General features: G+C 56.7%; 1 protein-coding gene across 3 annotated transcripts; it reads left to right on the top strand.

The window, feature by feature from the left end:
- Window positions 1-1,181: 1,181 nt before the first annotated feature.
- Window positions 1,182-21,300, top strand: MLLT6 (MLLT6, PHD finger containing). Of its 3 annotated transcripts, none has more exons than XM_063110309.1 (20): window positions 1,182-1,660; window positions 2,873-2,952; window positions 3,393-3,447; window positions 3,637-3,746; window positions 4,728-4,831; window positions 5,047-5,140; window positions 7,408-7,590; window positions 8,287-8,385; window positions 10,991-11,207; window positions 11,739-12,353; window positions 12,824-13,005; window positions 13,169-13,277; window positions 14,484-14,550; window positions 14,737-14,882; window positions 15,352-15,549; window positions 15,639-15,727; window positions 16,803-17,152; window positions 17,571-17,661; window positions 18,745-19,101; window positions 19,697-21,300. In XM_063110309.1, the coding sequence occupies exons 1-20, from the start codon at window positions 1,552-1,554 to the stop codon at window positions 19,736-19,738; spliced, it is 3,297 nt and encodes a 1,098-aa protein (XP_062966379.1). In that variant the 5' UTR covers window positions 1,182-1,551; the 3' UTR covers window positions 19,739-21,300. The 3 variants fall into 3 exon arrangements, with proteins under 3 accessions (XP_062966379.1, XP_062966380.1, XP_062966377.1); XM_063110310.1 differs by having other exon boundaries at window positions 7,405-7,590; window positions 10,991-11,129; XM_063110307.1 differs by having other exon boundaries at window positions 7,405-7,590.

Below are 21,300 nucleotides of genomic sequence, written 5' to 3'. Positions count from 1 at the left end.
GGCGTCGACCACCCTTCAGGAAGGGGGAAGAAGGGCCGGCCCGTGGCTCACTTGAGAGAGTGTGGTGCTGATAACACCAAGGCCAAGGGTTCGGATCCCTATATAGGGATGGCCGGTTGGCTCACTTGGGAGAGCGTGGTGCTGACAACACCATGTCAAGGGTTAAGATCCCCTTACCGGTCATCTTTAAAGGAAAAAAAAAAAGGAAAGGGGGGTCAGATTTCGTCCCCGTTGCGCTCATCGGTCTTGGGGAAGAAGCCTTCGGGCTGACAACCCCTCACTTGTTCCCCATACCCAATTTCGGGAACTTTAATTTTTTGGAGTGCCGTGTTATGTGAGTTATGTTGTGTATTTGTGTGCTTGCCTAGAGGTCAAGCGTGAATGCGTTGTTCGTGAGTACTTCCGTACTTGCGGGTCCCTAACCTGTGTGGGTCCCTAGGCGCGCCTGTGGGGCTGGAGCTGGAGTTTGTCTCGGGGAAGGTCCGATGGTGTGACTGGATGGCGCTGGGAGTGGGTTTGTGAGTCTGTGGGTGCTTCGGTGTGTCTCAAAGGGGTCTGAGACCCTGTGCGTGCGTGCGTGTCTGTGAACTCGACGGGAAGCTCCCCGACGGCAGGAGTATCTGTTTTTGTTCACTACTCTATCCCAGCGGCTGGCACATAGTAAACGTTCAATAAATATTTGCTGAATGAATAAATGTCGGCGTGTGAGTGTCTACCCTACAGAGTGGCCTTCGAGGAAAAAGTCCATGAGCGGCCGTCCAAAGAGACCCCCAGACACAGAGGGGCAAGTGGCCCACGTCGCTCCCCTTCCCCTGGTCTCCACCCCCAAGTTTCGCTGGCGTTGAAGAACAGAGCCAGAAACGAAGACCTGGGCGGAGGAGGCTGGAGAATCGGAGACGCGGGCCCAAGACAGTAGGACAAGCAGAGGAAGGGCTCGGGAGAGACAACCGAGAGCCATAAAACGAAAAAGAAAGAAGGCGAAGCAGCACGGAGCGAATGAGCGAAAAGCTCCCTACCAAGCCAGGCTTTGTTCCCTGAACCTAAGACTTTACCCGGCGGCGGGCGGCGGGCGGGCCGGGAGCGAGCGAGCGGAGGCGCGCGGCCATGGCTGCCGCGGCCAGGCAGGGGGGCCGGGGGGGGCGGCGCGTGAGCGGGCGGCGCGGGGCGGGCGGGCGCCCGCGATGTGCCACTCGGCGCCTCCCCCGCCGGGCCCGGGCTGCACGGCGGCCGGGCGGCCCTGGTAGCTGGGTTAGCGGCGCGAAGGGGGCGAGCCCGGCGCGCGAGTCTCATTGTTGGGGGGGGGCCCGTCGGGGCATGAGGGCGAGAGCACGGCGGGGGGGGCGGCCAGACAGAGCGAGCGAGGAGGAGGAGGAGGAGGACGCCGAGGAGGAGGAAGGAGGAGGCAAAGAAAAGAAGCGGCGGCGGCGGCGGCGGCGGAGGAGGAGGAGGGGGCGAGGAGGCGCGCGGCCCCCCGCTCCCTCCCTCCCCCCCTGACCCCCGACCCCCGCCGGCCGGACCCCCGCCCCAGCCCCGGAGGGAGCTCATGGGAGTATGAAGGAGATGGTAGGAGGCTGCTGCGTATGTTCGGACGAGAGGGGCTGGGCCGAGAACCCGCTGGTCTACTGCGATGGGCACGCATGCAGCGTGGCCGTCCACCAAGGTACGGGGGTGGCCCGTGGGGGGCGGCGGGACCCCGGGGCGGCGCGCGCGGGGCGCCCCCGGCCGCGCCCTCGGGAGACCTCCCGGGGCTCACGCGCCCCTCCCCCACCCCACCTGAAGGGAAGGGAGGCGTGGGGGGCTCCCCCGCCCGGTCCTGGAGGACCGGGTCAGGCATTGTTTTCTTGCCTATTGTTCCAGTACCGCGCCCCCCACCCCAAGTTGAGGGAGTTTGGGGAGAGTCTAGGGAGCAATAGTGAACTCCCCGCGCCCCACACCGCCACTGTCGGGGCTGCTGGGGGAATGTTTACCTGTGAGGTGTCCCCTCCCGCCCGGTTATTTTGGTCCCGGCTCTGGGAGGAAGAGGTCAAGGGGGGAGTCATCCCCCCTCGCTTCCGGGTACTGGGAGGAGCGGAGTTGGGAAGGGAGGAGAAGGGTCCCTGGGGAGAAGGGAGTCCTAAAATCTTCCGGGAAAGAGCTGAAGATAGGAGAGAGGTTGTGCAAGGGGCCGGAATCGAGAAGAGGGAGGTTTGGAGTTTCCCCCAGCAGCACATGGTTCCGGAGTTAACTCCTTGAGGAATCTTGCCGAGGGCACAGGCTGGCATCTCCCGCCTGTCTGGCACAGCCAGCTGGATCCCTTCTTCCTGGGACAACCCTTAATGCTGTGGTGTGGGCTCTTCCTGCCACTCTCCTCTCCTCACCTGCTCCACACCTGCCCTAGGCCTTGACTTTTGACCTGTGCTTGTGATAGTCAGAGGCAAAGAAGAGGTCCCTGGACCCCCGACTTCCCCGCCTTGTCCCTTACTGGCCCTTTAAGAAATCCTCCCCCTCCCCCAGTAATAACAAAACGTGTTTGACTATCATGACTGTTGTCCTCTCTGGTTTTCTCTGTTCCTGATGCTGAGGATTGGTCCTGGGCAGGAGCTGGGAAACAGGTCCAGAAAGGGTGTGTGGGGAGGATCTTCTAGAAGTTTAAGGTCAAGGACTCAGAATTTCCACTCGTTTGCAGTGCCCGTGTTTGGTTGTGTGGTTGAAGGCTTTCGTTGTTTTGGGCATTCCTTGTCCTGCTGTTTAGTAAGTGACCCCCAGACAAGGAAGCAGCCCCCCCTGCTGGAACTGGCTCTAGTCCTTTAGAGTCACTCCCTATCCCCGGTTACTCTGGGAAAACGCCACTGGGTGACAGCTTCGCGCGATGACTCTTCTCCCCCACCCCCAGCTTGCTATGGCATCGTTCAGGTGCCCACGGGACCCTGGTTCTGCCGGAAATGTGAATCTCAGGAGCGAGCAGCCAGGGTGGTGAGTTGGAGACTCCCCCTCACCGCCCCCCACACACCTGAGCATCTCCTCCTGGTTGAGCTAGGGGACTCTGAGGCTAGGGTGGGACTCAGCTCTGTCACACAGGACTTCCTGTTGTTTCCTGCACACCTATGGCCAACCCCATCTCTTCTTCAGCTCATCCCTCACTCTGCCCCACGTCAGGCTTGGGGACTTTGGTTTTTGTTTGTTTGAACTTTTTGTTACGGAAAGTTTCTAATGCATACAGAAGTGGAAGGAATACTATAATGAACTGTTTCTCCATCACTCGCTTCAACCATGATCAACTCTTGGCCAGTCCTGTTTCCTCTAGGCCTTCCTCTCCCCAGATATCATTATTTCATTCTGGGGCCCTTTGACTGTGTTCAGGGAGGGCACAGCTTGGCAGATCCTCCAGCCCCTGTGCCCCCTTGCTTTGGCAGAGGTGTGAGCTGTGCCCACACAAAGACGGGGCATTGAAGAGGACTGACAATGGAGGTGAGGGGCTCATCTGTTGAGGTCAGCAAGGCCCCCTGAGCAGGGTCTGGGAAGGCAAAATGGAAGGAGTGGGGTGGAGGCTGGGTTGATGGGAAGGCTATGGAGGAGGGGACAGTCCGCAGTGTGGGGTCATGAGGGGTGGGGTCTTGGGCTCGCCACCACAGCTCAGGTCACACTGCATTGCCCCAGGCTGGGCCCATGTGGTGTGTGCCCTCTACATCCCTGAAGTGCAGTTTGCCAATGTGCTCACCATGGAGCCCATCGTGCTGCAGTATGTGCCTCATGATCGCTTCAACAAGGTCAGCAGCCCTGCCAAGCCCCATACCAGTCCCCTCCCTGGCCAACCATCTTTGGGTCCCTCCAGTGCTTTCTTCATCCAGTGTAATTTGATTCTGTCCAACCAACACTTTCAGGGAACTGACGAGGTGGGTAGGTACCTACCACTGACCCACCCTTTCATTGACAGACACACACTCATGCTCTGGAACTCAGGCAAAATAATAGGTTCCCTTGCAGTAGTACTGCCAGGGGGTGGACTTCTTTAGCAAGTAGTTCATTCATTCATTCCCTGGTCTCATTTTATTGAGTGTCTACTATGTGCCAGAGCTGGCACAAGATATCAGGCGCACAGTATTCCGTATTGATCAAGACAGATGTGCTGCCTGCCCAGTGGAACCACGTTATTGTGTGGGAAGACTGTAAATATCAGTAAATAAAGTAAATGCAATTTGTGATAAGTGCTGTGAAGAAAATAAACAAGGCACTGAAATAAAGAGTACTTGGCGGGAGGCTTACTTTAGATAAAGTGGTCAAGGAACACATTTAGGCTGAGACCTGGGGTATGAGAAGCAGCCAGCCTTGAGAAGGGCAGGATCCTGGGTTCCAGGCAGAAGAAACAGTATACAGTGGCCCAGAGCGGGAATAAGCTCACTAGTGAGCAAAACAGACAGTCCTGGCCTTTCAGAGCTCACCATCCAAGGACTATGCTATCCAGTATAGCAGCCACCAGCCTCACATGGCTGTGTAAATTGATTAAAATTAAATACAATTTAGAGTTCAGTTTCTCATTCACACTAACCACATTTCAAGTGCTTAGTAGCCCATGTGACTAGTGACTACTGTATTAGACGGTACAGATTCCATCATTGCAGAAAATTCTGTTGCATAGCACTGATCTAGGATCATGGGGAGAGGACAAAATTGAGGGGGAGGCTGAAGGATCCCTCAGGAAGAAGGACAGGGGCTCCCTGGAGATGGGATGATTGGGCTGTGTCCTGCAGACCTGTTACATCTGCGAGGAGCAGGGCCGGGAAAGCAAGGCGGCCTCAGGAGCCTGCATGACCTGTAACCGCCACGGATGTCGACAAGCTTTCCATGTCACCTGGTGAGACCCCTGCCCCCAACCCTCCCCCCAGCTTTGCCATGGATGGCCACAGAGTGGGCTCATCCTAGCTGCTGTCTCTTTGGTGATGATGGTGGCAGCACCTTCGTTGCTTGGATGGTCTTGGCTTCCCCTCGGCAGGGGTCCAGGAGGGTAGGAGGAAGGAGGCTGGACTGGTCTGTGGCCACTCCCTTCTCAGTCTGACCTCTCTTGGATAGTGCCCAAATGGCAGGCCTGCTGTGTGAGGAAGAAGTGCTGGAGGTGGACAACGTCAAGTATTGCGGCTACTGCAAGTACCACTTCAGCAAGATGGTGAGTCCCATCTGCCAGTGCACGAGTGGGCCAGTTTACAGGGCGTGGGCTCTGGGCCAGGCTGGTTGGTGTCTGGGGCTGGAAGGACAGAGCTGGAAAGATCCCAGTCCCTGCCCTAGAGGAGCTCGGCATTCGATGGGGAATACATTAAAATACAGCTTGAGGGGTATGAATCAGAGCTGAACCAAGCAGGCCGTCCCAGAAGACAGAGCTCAGAGCCCACCTCTGAGAGTCTGGGAGGCTTCAAGGAAGAGACGGCATTTAAGCTGAGTGGAGGTGGAAGTATTTGCACGGGAGTCAACATTCACTACGCCCTAGCCTTTTACTAAGTTCTTTTTGTGTGATACTTTGTGTGATCCTTTCAACAACCCTAAGAAGTAGGTGTGCTATATTTTCCCCATATTACAGATGGGCAAACTAAGGCTCACCGAGGTTCTATAACTTATCTCACAGTTGGTGGATGGGATTCAGAACAGGCAGCCTGATTTGAAAGCTCCTCAGGAGCCTGCCAAGCAAACAGTCCCAGACAGAGGGACTGGCGTGGACAAAGTCCTGAGATGAGAAAGAGTGTGTGTGAGTGTAGGAGAACAGGGTGTTTGGTGGGGATGAGGCAGGAGATGAGGCGAGAAAACTTAGGCAGGGCTAGATCTGGGCTTACTTCTGCCCCAGGCTTCAGGGGCCCAAGGAGAGGCTGGACAGGGTGCTATCCTGTGTTTGTAGAGAGACCTGTGTGTTCCAGAAGCTGGGAGGTGTCCTGGAGAGGTAGGTTGCAGCGTGGACCTCACCCCCAGGCCACCGACTTGTCGGGCTTGTAAGCGGGATAGTAACATGACCAGATTTGTTTTTAGGAAGATTACCCTGGCAGCCACTGTGAAGCTGGCCGAGGCTGGCGGCGGAGAGACAGCTGCGAGAAGGGGGGTGGCGGGATGAGGCTGGATGCTAGAACCATTTCTAGGTAGACTTGCCTAGATGTGGGGGTGGCTGCGAAGCAAGAGCTGAAGTGACACATAAGATCCAGGCTCCAGTACTGGGGGGATGGTGCTTGAACACCTGGGGGTATCAGGAACAGGGGATGCAGCTGGCTTCTGTAGAGCGAGCATATATCCTGGTTTGTCCTGACAGCCCGGGTTTATGCCTGCTGCCCTGGTGTAATTACTGATAGCTCCCCGCTTTCATTTTCAAAAGTGTTCTGGTTTGGATCATAAATTATATGGTCACTTTGGATTCAGGGTTTGGTGACAACTTAGGGGACAAGATAGAGAGCTTAGTTTGATTTGCAGGAGGTGCCAAGCAGAGATGTTTAGATTTGGTAGATGTCAGACCCCTGGGCAAAGTTGTGGTAGCCCAGGCTCATAGGGATTGGGCTGGAATCCCCAGGGTGTTCAGGATAGGGTGGGACGGGGTGGGAAGGGGACCACGAAAGAGAGAGCTCAGCAGGACAGGAGCGGTGTGCAATGCTGGGGAGCAATAGGGTCAGACAGGGCCTGAAATTAGCCCTTGGATTTGGCAGTTGAGAGGTAGTTGGTGACATTAGAGGGAGCAGCTGCAAGCCTGGGATGGGTGGAACCGTCAGACCAGGTGGAGGGAAGCACATCAGTAGTGAAGGGAAGTGGGAGGCGGCCCTGGCTGATAGGAAAGGCAGTGTGGGGGTGGTTTGGGTTTTGCTGTCCAGCTTTACTTCCCTTCTTCAGGTTAAGGGCAGCGTATCCTTTGGGACAGGAGCAACCACTCACTGTGTTTGGTGGAGGGGAAGGGCTGGGAACAAGGGAAAAGGGGAAGGGCTGGGAACAAGGGAGAAGGGGGTGACGGCTGGATTGAAGTGTCTGGAGGGCAGGGTGGGATGTGCACTGCACAAGGGTCTCCTGCATATCCTCTGCCCCAGAGAAGGAGGTGGAGGTGGGCCATGGCTCAGTCTGCCCAAGACAGGTGAAGAGGGCATTGTGCAGAGTTGGGGGTGGAGAGTGGGAGGCCTGGGCCCCAGTCCTCCCTCCACCTGTGCCTTGCTGGGGGGCCCAGACATGTTTTTGCCTCTTCTGGCCTCCATTGTCGAATCTGCACATTGGATGGGCCAGCCGGGGAAGCTCTAGGGTTTTCAGGCTGGAGGATGCCCTTCTGCTGAGCAGAGCTTCACAGAGGACATGAGATCCCCTTAGTGATGAGCAGGACAGATGGGACTGGTCCCCAGGGTCATTAGGCCTTCAGGAACCTTTCCCTAAACTAATGAGGGGGGGAAGTTGGCAATTCCTCTCACTTCGCTCCCCCAGAAGACATCCCGGCACAGCAGTGGTGGGGGAGGAGGTGGAGGCGGTGGCAGCAGCAGCGGGGGCGGTGGCAGCGGCGGCTCAGGAGGAGGCGGCAGTGGCTTCATCGCTGGCAGGAGGAGCCGGTCAGCCTCGCCATCCGCCCAGCAGGAGAAGCACACCACCCACCATGAGAGGGGCCAGAAGAAGGTAGAAGTCTTTCCTCCACTCTCCTGCCCACAATCACACACATACTCCCAAACACACATCTTCCAAGAAGCCACCACCAGGTGCCCTGAGGTATTGGAGTCTGCCTCCTTCCTTCATCTGAGGCACTGAGGGGCAGGAAGGGCTGAGGCAGTGAATGTGAGGGTCACGGAGGGTGAGGTGAGGGCCTGGCTTTCCTGGGGCTCTCTGTGTCTGTGGTTCCTACGTATCCTCCCCATGACATGATAGTATCCCTAGAGCTCCAGACAGACACATGGCTCTGCATGTTTGCACACATCTCCACAGCCTAGCTATGTGCCAGCCCAGTTTGTAAGAGCACATGCCTGTGTCCCCTCATGTCACATATCAGAGTGTGCCTGGCTCCCGTTCCTCTGAACAGTTCTGTGTCCCGGGTGGACACCCTTTTAGGTGCATGCTCATGTGTGTGGTGTCCTATGTCACTGGCGTGATAATGGGACAGGCTATTTTTAGCCAGCAGTGAGGATTGGGGGAGGGGCTGTTGGCACTCAGAAGAACTTGCCTGAGCCACTCCTGTCCAGCCCCAGCTCCTCCATAGGAAGAGATGACTCCCACAAAGCCCCATCCCCGAGAGAGGTCAACTCCCCACATCCACATGTCATGCATGTCCTTACCCAAACAGCCCCCCGCACCAACATCTGGTCACCTCTCCCTCCCCAGAGTCGAAAGGACAAGGAACGCCTTAAACAGAAGCACAAGAAGCGGCCTGAGTCACCCCCCAGCATCCTCACCCCACCTGTGGTCCCCACTGCTGACAAGGTACCACTGCCCACATTCAAGAGGGATGGTATGCTGGTCTGGGGATGGCAGCAGGAGAGAGGCGAGGTGTAATGGGTCAGGGTGAGCCAGGGACCCAGGCACCCTCCCCACAGCTTCAGCTTAATGTTACTCCCCTCCCCCCATGTCCATCTTCTTCCTCTTCTAGTCTGGAAGGGGCCTGTGCTCCCCAGCCCCACCAATCAGTGACCAACCATGAGGGTGGGGAGGGGTGTAGGTCCCGCCTTGACTGCTGGCTCCCAGAGGTTCACGTCTACCTCTGTCCAGACAGAGGGCTCAGCAGTGGGTTCTTGTCTGCAGAGTGGGGGTACAGCACTCAAGGCTCATTCTCCGAGTTCTTGGGACCCCTCCCCCCATCAGGATGATGCCCAAGACCTGTCACCTAACCAGAATTCCAGTGCAGGTTGGAGGGGCTGAAGGTGCTGGCCAAGGTGGTGGGAGGTGGGTGTAGTGGGCAGGCTCTTGGACAATACCCTGAAACCCCACTCATCCTAACCTTTCCAGCAGGGGCATGGCTTATCAGGCCTGTCTCCAGAAATGGGCAACATCTGGATGAGCAACGAACAGGCCCTACCCTAGGCCAGGGAGTCACTAATTCAAGCCAGAACAGTCTTCCCTGCTCCTCCCTCCAACCTGCCCTCCCCATGGAAAGAGAGCCTGGGGGGCCTAGAGAAACAGCTTCCTTCTGTCGCCATTATTGCCCATTCACCTCCACCCCTGTTCAGATGGTTGGCAGAGCCCTGGGCATCTTAGCAGGAGGCTCAGGTATCAGGTTTCCAGGCCAATGTTGCTGTGGCAACTGTCCCAGTAACCCTCTCCCCTCCTGGCTTGCCAGGGCTCACCTGGAAAAGCTTGTCACTTGTGCCCTCTGACCTTTCCCAGGGGCCTGCAGGCAGGTAGAAAGAAAGGGCCAGAGATCTGGGAGTTCCCAGTAATTGGGTGTCCCTCGGACATGTGGGAGAATTCCGCCCATCCCCCTTCGCCTGCCCCAGTATTTCAGCTACCCTTCCCCCCAATCCCTCTTCCCTTGCTCTCAGAACCACATCTGGCTCCCTTCAGAACTCCAGCTGTTGAAAAGAACAAAGAGGAAGACAGAGACCAGAGCTCCACCCGGAGAGGGGCAGCTCAGGGTGGCTGTCATTTCCCGGTCCATCCTCCCTCTAGTGTTTGTTTGTTCAGCACAATGTACTGAATACCTGGTCTCCACCAGGAGGAAAAGTGCCATCCCTGGCAGTAATATGAAGCACCAACTCGCTCCCACAGGCCAGGCTCTCTTCTAGAATCAGGGGATGGAAGGAGTACATGGCAATTAGTTCACTTATTCCTCAAAATAATACAATGAAGGAGGTATTTTATTAACCCCATTTAAGAAGTGAAGAAGCTGGGCCAGCCCTGTGGCTCACTCGGGAGAGTGCGGCGCTGGTAGCACGGAGGCCGTGGGTTCGGATCCTATATAGGGATGGCCGGTGCGCTCACTGGCTGAGCGTGGTGCAGGCCACACAGTGCGAAGGGTTGTGATCCCCTTACTAGTCAAAAAAGGAAGGAAAAAAAGTGAAGAAGCTGAGACAGAGAGGTTAAGTAATTTGCTTAAAAGCACACAGCTGGTGAGTAGCAGAGTTGAGATCTGAATGCAGGCAGTCTGGCTGGAAGGCCATGCTCTTAGCCACGCCGCACAGCATTGTCTCTGCAGTATATTAACAGCAGCTGTCGCCATCAGACTCATCAGCATTTATTGACCCCATGCCATGTATCTGGCGTATGCTGCTTATAACTCTCCAAACATGCATCACATGCCCCATGAGGACACGAAGCTCAGCTTGAGACACTGCACCACATAACATGGTAGTAAAGGGCAGAACCCACCAGCCCCACACCTGCTCTGCCTGACTCCAGAGCCCATGCTCCTCCGAACACCACCCTGCCACCCTCAGAGGGTACTAGGGCCTCAGACATGGCAACGGCGCGTTTAAATGCAGTGTGGCAACTGTTGATGTGGGGACACAGAGTCTTAGAAATAAGAGGACAGATGATACGTTCCACCCTAAGCATGTAGGGAGGCTTCATGGAAGAGAGGACTTCCGAGCTGGGCTTTAAATGATAAGTTTCCCAGGAAGAGTAAGGATGGGCTGTCCTGGGAGGGGGTCAGTGCAGGCCGGCGCAGCTTGTCTCGGAAGAGCTCAGAGTGGGCAGAGCATGGGGTGAAGGCTGGGCAGCTGCAGCTCGGGGTGAGCCGCGAGGGAGAGCTGGCAACTGGAGGGCCCGCACGTGGAGCCAGGGAAGCCCATTCTCCTCGTGAGTCCTCTTCCTTGCCCACGCCACTTCCAGCCAGGTCCAGCCTTCTTAGGCCCCCTGAAGTGTTTCAATGAGTGAACAAACAGACGGGTGAATCAGTACAGACGCCTGGACGGTTCTCTCTCCCTGCCTGAGGTGAAGAACAGACACTCCTGCCTGAGTCCTTCACGAAGCCGACTCTGGGGTCTCCTATTGAGCCCAGGTGCCGCGCCCTGCTGCTTCAGTCCGGAGCAGGCCGCGCCCAGGCCCCCAGCAGCAGCGGTGCTGAGCCTCCCTCTGTCCTCCCTTCCCTCAGGCCTCCTCCTCGGCTTCCTCCTCCTCCCACCACGAGGCCAGCACTCAGGAGACCTCTGAGAGCAGCAGGGATTCAAAGGGGAAAAAGTCTTCCAGCCATAGCCTGAGTCATAAGGGGAAGAAACTGAGCAGTGGGAAAGGTGTGAGCAGTCTTACCTCTGCCTCCTCCTCCTCCTCCTCTTCTTCCTCCTCCTCTGGGGGGCCCTTCCAGCCTGCAGGTGAGTGTGGGCCTCCCAGAGGAGGCTGGGAGCTTCTCTAGCGAGGGCCTTTGCATATTGGTTTGCGTCTCATTTACTCCTACATTGGTTCAGGATAAAGATGTGGGATCCCCACCAAGTGACTCGTCTCTAAACCCTCTCCTCACCCGTTCTTTTTGGAGCTGGAGCTCTCCTCCCCTCCCTCTCAGGGCCCACTCCTCCAACCCTGTAACAGTATTCCCTGTCGCCTCCACTTGCACTGCAAGGTGCCATTTTTAAAGCACCAACATTAACGTTACCTCCTGTAATCTCTGCAGTCATCTAGTGAGGTCAGTAAGGTGGGAGTTACTCTTCTCCCATTTATTACAGGTGGGAAAGCTGGAGGGGTGGGAGACACTCATCCCGGGACATGGAGACAGTAGCAGAGCTGGACGGGAAGCCAGGCTTCCTTTTTCATGGACTAGAGCTCGCTCTCCCCCAGTGCATGTGGGAGTGGGAGGGAGTGAGGGTTTCTGGGGTCCGGCTATAATTCCGTTTTCTGTCTGTGCACAGTCTCGTCCCTGCAGAGCTCCCCTGACTTCTCTGCATTCCCCAAACTGGAGCAGCCAGAGGAGGACAAATACTGCAAGCCCACAGCCCCCACCCCTTCAGCCCCTCCCTCTCCCTTGGCCCCCGAGCCCCCCAAGGCTGACCTCTTTGAGCAGAAGGTGGTCTTCTCTGGCTTTGGGCCCATCATGCGCTTCTCTACTACCACCTCCAGCTCGGGCCGGGCCCGGGCCCCCTCCCCTGGGGACTATAAATCTCCCCATGTCTCGGGGTCCGGGGCCTCAGCAGGCACCCACAAGCGGATGCCCTCATTAAGCGCCACCCCCGCACCTGCTGAGGAAACCCCTGAAACAGGCCTGAAGGAGAAGAAGCACAAAGCCAGCAAGCGGAGCCGCCATGGGCCAGGCCGTCCCAAGGGCAGCCGGAACAAGGAGGGCACCGGGGGACCCACTGTTCCCCCCCTGCCCAGCGCCCAGCTGGCGGGCTTCACTGCCACTGCTGCCTCACCCTTCTCCGGAGGTTCCCTGGTCAGCTCTGGCCTGGGTGGCCTGGCTTCCCGCACCTTTGGGCCTTCTGGGAGCTTGCCCAGCCTGAGCCTGGAGTCCCCCCTGCTGGGGGCAGGTTAGTGACCCCTGCGGACGAGGGCATCCTGGGGCCCAGCCAGTATAGTGAGAGGGCAGAGGCATAAACATGTAGTTAGAAGGAAATGTGATGGAAACTGCTCGAAAGGACAGACATATAGAATGGAGGTGACGGTCACCTGCAAGACACTCCCCTATACCAGTTTTCTACATGGTTGTAGTGGGGGAGATTGGGGTAGATTGACAGCAGGCCCTACCAAGTTTTAGGAGGGGAATTTAAAAAGCTAGGAACTCCCCAGGCCTGGGCAGAGCAATCTGATAAGCAGGCACATCAAGCAGATGTCACCCAGGCAAGAAGTGATATCTTTGCAGCAAGAGGGTTAGACTGGTGTGTGTAGCCTGATGGAGGTCCAGGGGGACTGTGGAGGGGCTGTCCCAGCCACCTGACCAGGAGGAGTCTGGGGTGGAAGATGACTTATGCTTCTCTCTGTCTCCTTCTTGTGCCTTTAGGCATCTACACCAGTAATAAGGACCCCATCTCCCACAGTGGCGGGATGCTGCGAGCTGTCTGCAGCACCCCGCTATCCTCCAGCCTGCTGGGGCCCCCAGGGACCTCAGCCCTGCCCCGCCTCAGCCGCTCGCCATTCACCAGCACCCTCCCCTCCTCCTCTGCTTCTATCTCCACCACTCAGGTGAGGCCTTACTACTGGGCTGCTCCTTCCCTGGGCAGGTGGGGGACAGACTGCAGAGGAACCTCCTCCTCCCCATCTCACCTCTCCCCCACACCCCAGTACACACAGTTGTGCCCTAGATCCAAGAATAACCACCAGGCTGGATTTTACCTCCTTCCCTCAGGTGTTTTCTCTGGCTGGCTCTACCTTTAGCCTCCCTTCTACCCACATCTTTGGAACCCCCATGGGTGCCGTTAACCCCCTCCTCACCCAAGCCGAGAGTAGCCACACAGGTATGTGAGTCTCTGATCTCGTTCCCCTTTCTTCCCAAAGGCCTGAGGGACATCCAGCACCTGCATGTGACCCCAGAAAGGATGGGAGGGCTTTTGGGCTGCCCCTCCCCCTGGCCATTGCCCACACTGCAAAAAGAAATTCACACATAACAAACCAGGGCACACGTTCATGGCAGAATTCAGTGAGGGCCAGGGCAGGGCAGAATTACTGCTCCATCTCACAGAAGGAAAAGGCAGAGAGAAATGACTTGTTCAAGGAAGTTGAGAGGGAGAATGGCAGAACCAGAGCCCAAATTCTTGCCTCCAGACTCCAAGCCCAGTGCTCTTACTGCTACTGTGCAGCTCCCTGCTGGCCTGTTAGTGTGTCCTTGGGATCAGCATTTACTAAGGTCCCACCAGCTGGGCAACGAGCTCTCTGGGTATTTAGGGGTTAAGGAGGCAGGCCATAGGCTCCCCGCCCTCTCCCTGGAGAATCAACCCAGCTCCAAAGAGCTGATTGTGCAGAGGCACCACCTGTCAGGCTAGGGGGTGGGGCTTGCCGCCAGGCCCCAAATTCAGGTAAGCCTTCTTAAAGAGGCCAAATCCGATTCCAGGTTTAAGACCCCACGGAGTAGGGTGACTATATTTTCCGAAACCCAAATAGGGATTCTGTGGCCCAACAGAGTTTTGCCTTCTGACTTGAGAGTTTATTCAAAAGTCATACAAAGCTAATTATGATAATAGCTACAATTATTGAGGTCTTGCTGCATGCCAGCTAAACCCTTCACATTTATTACCTTATTTTTAATCCTAATAACAGTCACTTCAGAGAGGTTAGTTAGGACCCTTGCCCCAGGTCACACAGCAAGTTAGTGTCAGGGTCAAGTTCAATTCAGGTCTGTCTTGACTTCAGATTTCTATAACTCTGAAGCTTCCAGGAAAGAAAGTAGGAGGCAGGTCTGAAAGCAGTCAGACATCGGGAGCCTTTCTGCCTAGAGAAAGGGGAAGAGAGCAGATGCCCAGGCTTTGTTTCCAAAGGGGCAGGGTTTCTGAACTAGGGTCATTAGTGCCTTACCAGCTTTGAACTGCTAGGGTGGGGCTGGGGGATGCTGGAGAAGGGGGTCCGTGGTGAGAGGTCCCATATCCTGCACCCACCTCCCGGGCGGGGACCCTAAGGCAGCCAGCAGCCCTTCCCTGCTGATCCCTGCCCTCTCTTCTCCTTCCAAGAGCCAGACCTGGAGGACTGCAGCTTCCGGTGTCGGGGGACCTCCCCCCAGGAGAGTCTGTCTTCCATGTGAGGGAGGAGGCGGCTGGGGGGAGGGCCTGGGAGCCGGGCAGGAGGGACACTCAGGGAGGAGGAGGTGGAGAGATGGGCACCAGAGAGGGTGGGAACTGAAGGCGATAAGGGGGGTGAAAGAGGGAGAAAGCCTGGAGACGGAGCGCGAGGTCAGCCTGAGCCCGGTTTTCCCTCTGACCCCAGGTCCCCCATCAGCAGCCTTCCTGCACTGTTCGACCAGACAGTGTCTGCGCCCTGCGGGGGCGTGCAATTAGACCCGGCAGCCCCAGGGACGACTAACATGGAGCAGCTGCTGGAAAAGCAGGGCGACGGAGAAGCCGGTGTCAACAGTGAGGAGGGGTGGCTGTGGATCGGGAAACCTGCCCTAGGGTCCCCGACTCTGTCACCTTTCTCCCCGAGATAGCCAAACCTCTTTATGGTTCCGCCGCTAGGCCCTGCCCCTTTGACCCTTGCCGTTCGCGGGCATCAGCTTTGATCCTTGCTAGGTCATATTCCTGGCCCCGAACCCCTGCACCCGTGTTCCCTGCTTTTGGCCCTCACAGCCCTCTGATCCAGATCTTACTAACCCCCAAACTCCAATTTCCACTGGCCCCATCTCTCTCAATCTCGTGGCCTCCACACCAAGCCTCAGGCTCTGCCCCTGGCCCTCACACCTCTGGCCCCCAGGTCCCACCTCTCCAAACTCACCTACATCCCTTTCTTTTTGAGACCAGTCCTCTCCCCCCCCCCCCCCCGCCGGGCCCCGCCCCAGCCCCGCCCCCAGTCCCGCCTCAGGCTCCCTCGCCCTCTCCCCGGCAGTCGTGGAGATGCTGAAGGCGCTGCACGCGCTGCAGAAGGAAAACCAGCGGCTACAGGAGCAGATCCTGAGCCTGACGGCCAAGAAAGAACGGCTGCAGATTCTCAACGTGCAGCTCTCCGTGCCCTTCCCCGCCCTGCCTGCCGCCCTGCCTGCCGCCAACGGCCCTGTCCCTGGGTCCTATGGTCTGCCTCCCCAAGGTGAGGGGATCCCGCCCCACCCGGCAGTGGGGGCCCCTGATTGGTGTTGCGAACTGGCCCCGACTCCATCCCTGACCTCTCACCCTCAGCCGGCAGCAGCGACTCCTTGAGCACCAGCAAGAGCCCTCCAGGGAAGAACAGTCTCGGCCTGGACAACTCGCTGTCCACGTCTTCCGAGGTGGGCGCCGCAAGGAGGGGGACAGGGAGGATGGGGGAGACTTGAGGTCCTCCTGGTCCCATCTCTACCCTGCAGCTACTGGAGGCTGGGCAGTGAAGTGATTGGCTGAGCAGTTGGTTGACCCATTCATTCATTTCTTAAACAAGTAATAGTTACGAGGTGCCTACTTAGTGCCAGGCACTGGCTATGCAATCAATGAGCAAAACCTGCACAATCCGCCTGAAGATAGGCTGAATCCAAAAAAACGATAAATAATTACGAACTGGGAGAAGTACTAAGATGGAAATAAATGAGAGAGAATAGGAGGGATTCTGCTGTGGATGTAAAGAGGTTAGGGAAGGCTTCTGAGAAGTATGTGTGAAGGATTTATTACAGCGCCTCACACAAATAATCCCTGTGTAATTGGTAGTGGTTGGGATAGCAGTTGCTATTGTTATGTTGAGGTTATTATTGGAATCAAACAAGCTGGATTCTTGTTCTCTCTCTGCCACTTATTAACTGTGTGACTTGGGCAGTAATAATCCTAATAATAACTAACGTTAATTGCACACTTGTCCATTGTCATGCCCTGTGCTGAAGCACTGGTTTATTTAGTCTTAACAATAACCTAGTGAAATAGGTGCTACTATTACCCCCAGGTTATGAGTGAGTAAGTTAAGGCAGAGAGGTTGAACTGTGGACACAGGACTTGGACCTGAGCCTTTCACCCCAGCTCTAGTGCTCTTGCCTGCAGTTGCTTAACCTGTCTAAGAATCGATGGAAATAACTAGATAACCATGTTGAGCCTAAACCCTGCATCTGGTTCACTAGATGGTCACTACCATCATCATTGTTCATTATTAAACAAGCATGACAAGGGGTGCCTGTCCCCAGGAAGTGGTCAGGAAACATGATTCATGAAGACTGTTTGGATTCTTAGCCTTCATCCCTGGCCCGTGCTTCTCCCTCCAGGGGGCCTGAGGGTGAGGCGGGGGTGGCTGTGCTCTGTGAGAATGCTGGTGGGTGCTGGGCCGGGGGCCAGAAAGATGGTGCTGGCCCTCTGCCCCTCTGACCCCCCTTCCCCCTCCCTCCCCAGGACCCACACTCAGGCTGCCCAAGCCGCAGCAGCTCGTCGCTGTCCTTCCACAGCACGCCCCCACCGCTGCCCCTGCTCCAGCAGAGCCCTGCCACTATGCCCCTGGCCCTGCCTGGGGCCCCTGCCCCGCTTCCGCCCCAGCCACAGAATGGGTTGGGCCGGGCACCTGGGGCAGCGGGGCTGGGGGCCATGCCCATGGCTGAGGGACTGTTGGGGGGGCTGGCAGGCAGCGGGGGCCTGCCCCTCAATGGGCTCCTGGGAGGATTGAATGGGGCTGCCGCCCCCAACCCTGCGGGCTTGAGCCAAGCTGGCGGGGCCCCCACGCTGCAGCTGCCGGGTTGTCTCAACAGGTGAGGGAGAGCTCAGCCCTGGGACGGGAATGGGAGGCTGGCTCTGGGAAGGATCCCTCCAAAATGCTCATAATCCCCCCAAAGGAAAAATTTCCTCTGGTTTTACAGGGCATATAATCCTCATCATCTGTTGGCCTATAGGGACTCCCTACACTGTTAGCTGTGTCTGCCCTCTGGATGGTAGCTCTCCAAGGAAAAAAGAGTCTATTTCCTGTCCCCTGTTCTAGGTTTTCCCTCCCAGACACTTCTTTCATCTAACTTGTATCCCTCCCACTGCACCCTCTGAGCTCAGTCCTCTAGAATCGCACGTCCCTGCCTCTCACCTGGGTCTGAGGGAATTCTGGAGCTTGGGGGTGGGGTGTGGGCAGAGTGTTTCCCTGTTCCTTTCCCATGGTCTGTGTGTTGTCCCCTGCCTCAGCCTAACAGAGCAGCAGAGACACCTCTTTCAGCAGCAAGAGCAGCAGCTCCAGCAACTCCAGCAGCTCCTTGCCTCCCCACAGCTGACCCCGGTAATGTCCCTTGCTCCCCTTTCCCCCAGCTCTGCCTGGAAGGGTCCATCTCAGGATCTGGGCCAGCCTGCAGAGGGCAGGAGTGGGGGGCGGGGCTCCAGACAGGGCTGAGACTGAGCCCTGCGACTGGGGCTGGGCCCCTGCGACTGGGGCTGGGCCCCTGTGGAGCATCAGTAGGGGCAAGGGGATAAGGACTGCTCTCAGGGTCCCCTAGGCCTTGGGAAAGGGATGTTGTAGTGGCCCCAGATCCCATTCTAGTGAGAGGATCTGGAGGGTGGCAAGTCCTCAGTTACTGAGCATTTCAGTCTCAGCCACAAGGATCTTCAGGGCAAACTCCAGGATCCATGTGGAGAGGTAGCTGAGCAGGTGACGCCCCTCTCAACCAGAGCAACTCTTTTGGGTCTGTCTCATATGTTAGGTTCTGCTGAGATTTTTCTTGTAGAAAAGGAGTTCTGCCTTTTAAAAATGAGAGAGTTGAAAAAATAGGAAATATAGACATTTTCATAGAAAGAAGCATTAGAAAGACAAGAAATCAATTCAGCTGGTTACCTATAAGGGCCAGATGGAACAGGAGTAGGAGCAAGATTCCTTAAGGTAAACTTGATATATTATTTTGGTTTTTGGAATATAGAGAATGCTTTGCCTATTCAAAGCAAAAATAAATGAATCTTTTAATATGCTAATAATAAAATAAATAAATCTTAAGCGAATAAAGCAAATGCAACAAGAAAAGAGGGGGAGTTGAAAACTGTTGACCTAGTCTAGTGTTTTCATCTTGGGGTGATACTACCCCTGGCGCATTTGTGGTTGTCACAAAAAGACTGAGGAACTGATTTAATGGGCAGCGCCAGGGATCTTAAACATCTGCACTTGGCCAGTAGTGCCCCAGTTGCCACACATTGATGGTGTGTAACCATTTTCTTGTCCGAATGGGAAGACCGAGGATCAGGGTGGGGAGTTAAGAGGCAGAGCCGTGACCATCTCCCAGGTACTGGGATGGGGCCCAGGCCAAGTAGGACAGGCAGGCAGTGGAGAAGAGACCCCAGAGACCATCGGCCAATGAGCAGTCTGGCCCCCTTGCAGGAACACCAGACTGTTGTCTACCAGATGATCCAGCAGATCCAGCAGAAGCGGGAGCTGCAGCGGCTGCAGATGGCCGGGAGCTCCCAGCTGCCCATGGCCAGCCTGCTGGCAGGAAGCTCCACCCCGCTGCTGTCAGCGGGCACCCCTGGCCTGCTGCCCGCAGCGCCTGCCCCCCCACTGCTGCCTGCCGGAGCCCTGGTGGCACCCTCACTGGGCAACAGCACAAGTCTCATGGCTGCAGCAGCCGCAGCTGCTGCAGTAGCAGCAGCAGGCGGACCTCCAGTCCTCACTGCCCAGACCAACCCCTTCCTCAGCCTGTCGGGGGCAGATGGCAGTGGCAGTGGCCCCAAAGGAGGGGTGAGTAAGGGGTCTGGGCCCTTCCTGGCTCCCTTCTGAGGGATGGCCAGAGATGATTGTCAGAAGGCACCTCACCAGCTGCATAAGCAGGAGGCAGGAAGCCACCCCTAGGTTAGCAAAGTGCCCTGCTCCAGATCCCAGGGCCTCTGCTGGCATGTGGGTACCCTCCTGCAGAGCCAAGAAAGATCCTCTGAAGCATGGGCTAATAGCAACAGGACCAATTAGAAAATAGCCATTCTCTTGGAAGACCAATTAGAAAAGGCTATTTCCTTTCTTAGGGGACCAATTAGAAAAAGACGACCCTTTGGGCAGGCCCATGGGAGAAAGGTCCTCCGTCCTCCTGAGGGCACATAGCACAGGCCCAGGGTGCCGGCCTTGGCTGGCACATGCCTGCTCAGCTGGATGCCCTTTTGCAGGCTAACTTCCCCTACATGTTGGCCTTGGTGTGCCCCTGCCAGAACCTAGACTGGAGGCCTTAGCCAGCCTTCCTTTCTGTACCCTACAGGAGTTTTCTTGGCCAAGGATCTATTCTCAACTGGGCAGTGTTAGGGCCAGATACCTCCAAAACCCCCATCCTCCCTTCCTCTCTTTCCAGACTGCTGACAAAGGAACCTCAGCCAACCAAGAAAAAGGCTAAAATCACCCATATCCCTCTTGATCCCCCAAGTGGAGGGGCAGATCCTGGCCTGAGGGTCCTAGCCTGGAGCAGGCACCTGCGCCCAGACACTGGAGAGCCCTGGCCCAGAGCCTGTGCTGAGGCCCAGAAAGCATGGGGAGCTCCTGGTGCGAGGATTGAGACTGAGGGGGAGCCCCTTCCATCTGGCCCCTCCCCTCTCTGTACTGTCCCCTTTGGGAGAGCTCAGAGGTAGGACAGGCTCCAAGACTGCCTAGGAGCCCCCACCCTCAGCAAATGTTTTGAGGTCCCCCAGAGAGCGAGTGGGCCATGGCATAAGTGGGGGGGGTTGGTTGGACCCGCCACAAGATGGATCAGCACTTGCATGGGGACAAGTGGAAGGATAGGCCCTGGGCCTGTCCCTGCGTGTATGTCTTTTATGAAAGAAGGGCTGGCCCAACTTTACCTGCAGTTTCTTCCTAGCTTGGGCAAATGGCAGAAGGGGTCCCTTGGACTGTTTCTCACCATCCCTACCCCACACCAAGGGTCACAAGCTGAGCTTGTAAAAGCCCACAGATGTAGGGGGCTGAGGAAGGGGCAGGAGAGCATCAAACTCAGCGCAAGCCTCCCCTACCTCTCGAGGGCCCCAGTGATGGGAGGGGGAGGGCAGGTGCGGGACCCAGCCGCCCTTGGCGCCCTGCCCCTTGTTTGCACTATTGGCTATAGGAGTGCTGGGGCGGGCAGATGGAGCAGCCTGCCTCAGAGCGCGAGTGCACGCGTCTGTGCCTGTGCCTGTGTCTCTGTCTCTGCCCTGGACCTGGGGCACCCAAGGGCACGGACAGGGGCAGAGGTCAGGTGAAGCCGCACCCAAGGGGGAAGCTCCCAGCTCTTGTTTGCACCGTCCCCACCTCACCAACTTTGGTCCCTTTCTGGGGCATGAATGGTTAACAAAAACCGGAACAGTACTCCAATATTGGAGAGTAACTGGGGGTTGGGGGCTTTGAATCAGGGTAATAATCCTGCCTTCTCCCCAGACCCCACATGGTCTCAGGGCCCCCTCAGGGCCCCCCTACCCCCACTGATAGTTTGGTCTTTCTTCCCTGGCACAAGGGGAGCCCCAGAAATTGGGGGAGGGTGTGGGGGGCGGGGTAAAGTGCCACTTCTTTTAGCAAAAGCCTCCCTCCCAGGATTAACCAGCCTGACGCCTGCACCCCACCCCCACCCTGTCAACCAGGGGAGCCCCTTAAGCTGACCCAATAACTGTCCCCTCACCCACCAGCTGTTTCCCCGGGGTGTAGTGGGCAATTCTCACCTTAAAGTAGTCCTCACCTGTCCAGGGCCTTTGGTGGCCAAGGCTGAGTGGGACAGTCGGAGGGGAAGCCTGTGTCCCTGTTTGAGTTGCACTGGCGTTGGAGCCAAGGGTAGGCCTTTCCAGCTTTCCCTGATGTCTGTGTCTTGTCAGTCTCTTTGCATGTGTGGATTTTTTTGTGTGTGTTTTTGTTTGGGTTTTTTGTTGTTGGGGTTGTTTTGTTTTTTGTTTTTAAATAAAGAAAAGAAGATGTGTATATTTTTGGCAATGACAGAAA

Source organism: Cynocephalus volans, chromosome 10 (genome assembly GCF_027409185.1).
Source record: "Cynocephalus volans isolate mCynVol1 chromosome 10, mCynVol1.pri, whole genome shotgun sequence".
NCBI lineage: Eukaryota > Metazoa > Chordata > Mammalia > Dermoptera > Cynocephalidae > Cynocephalus > Cynocephalus volans.
This window is presented reverse-complemented; position numbering and strand designations above follow the sequence as displayed.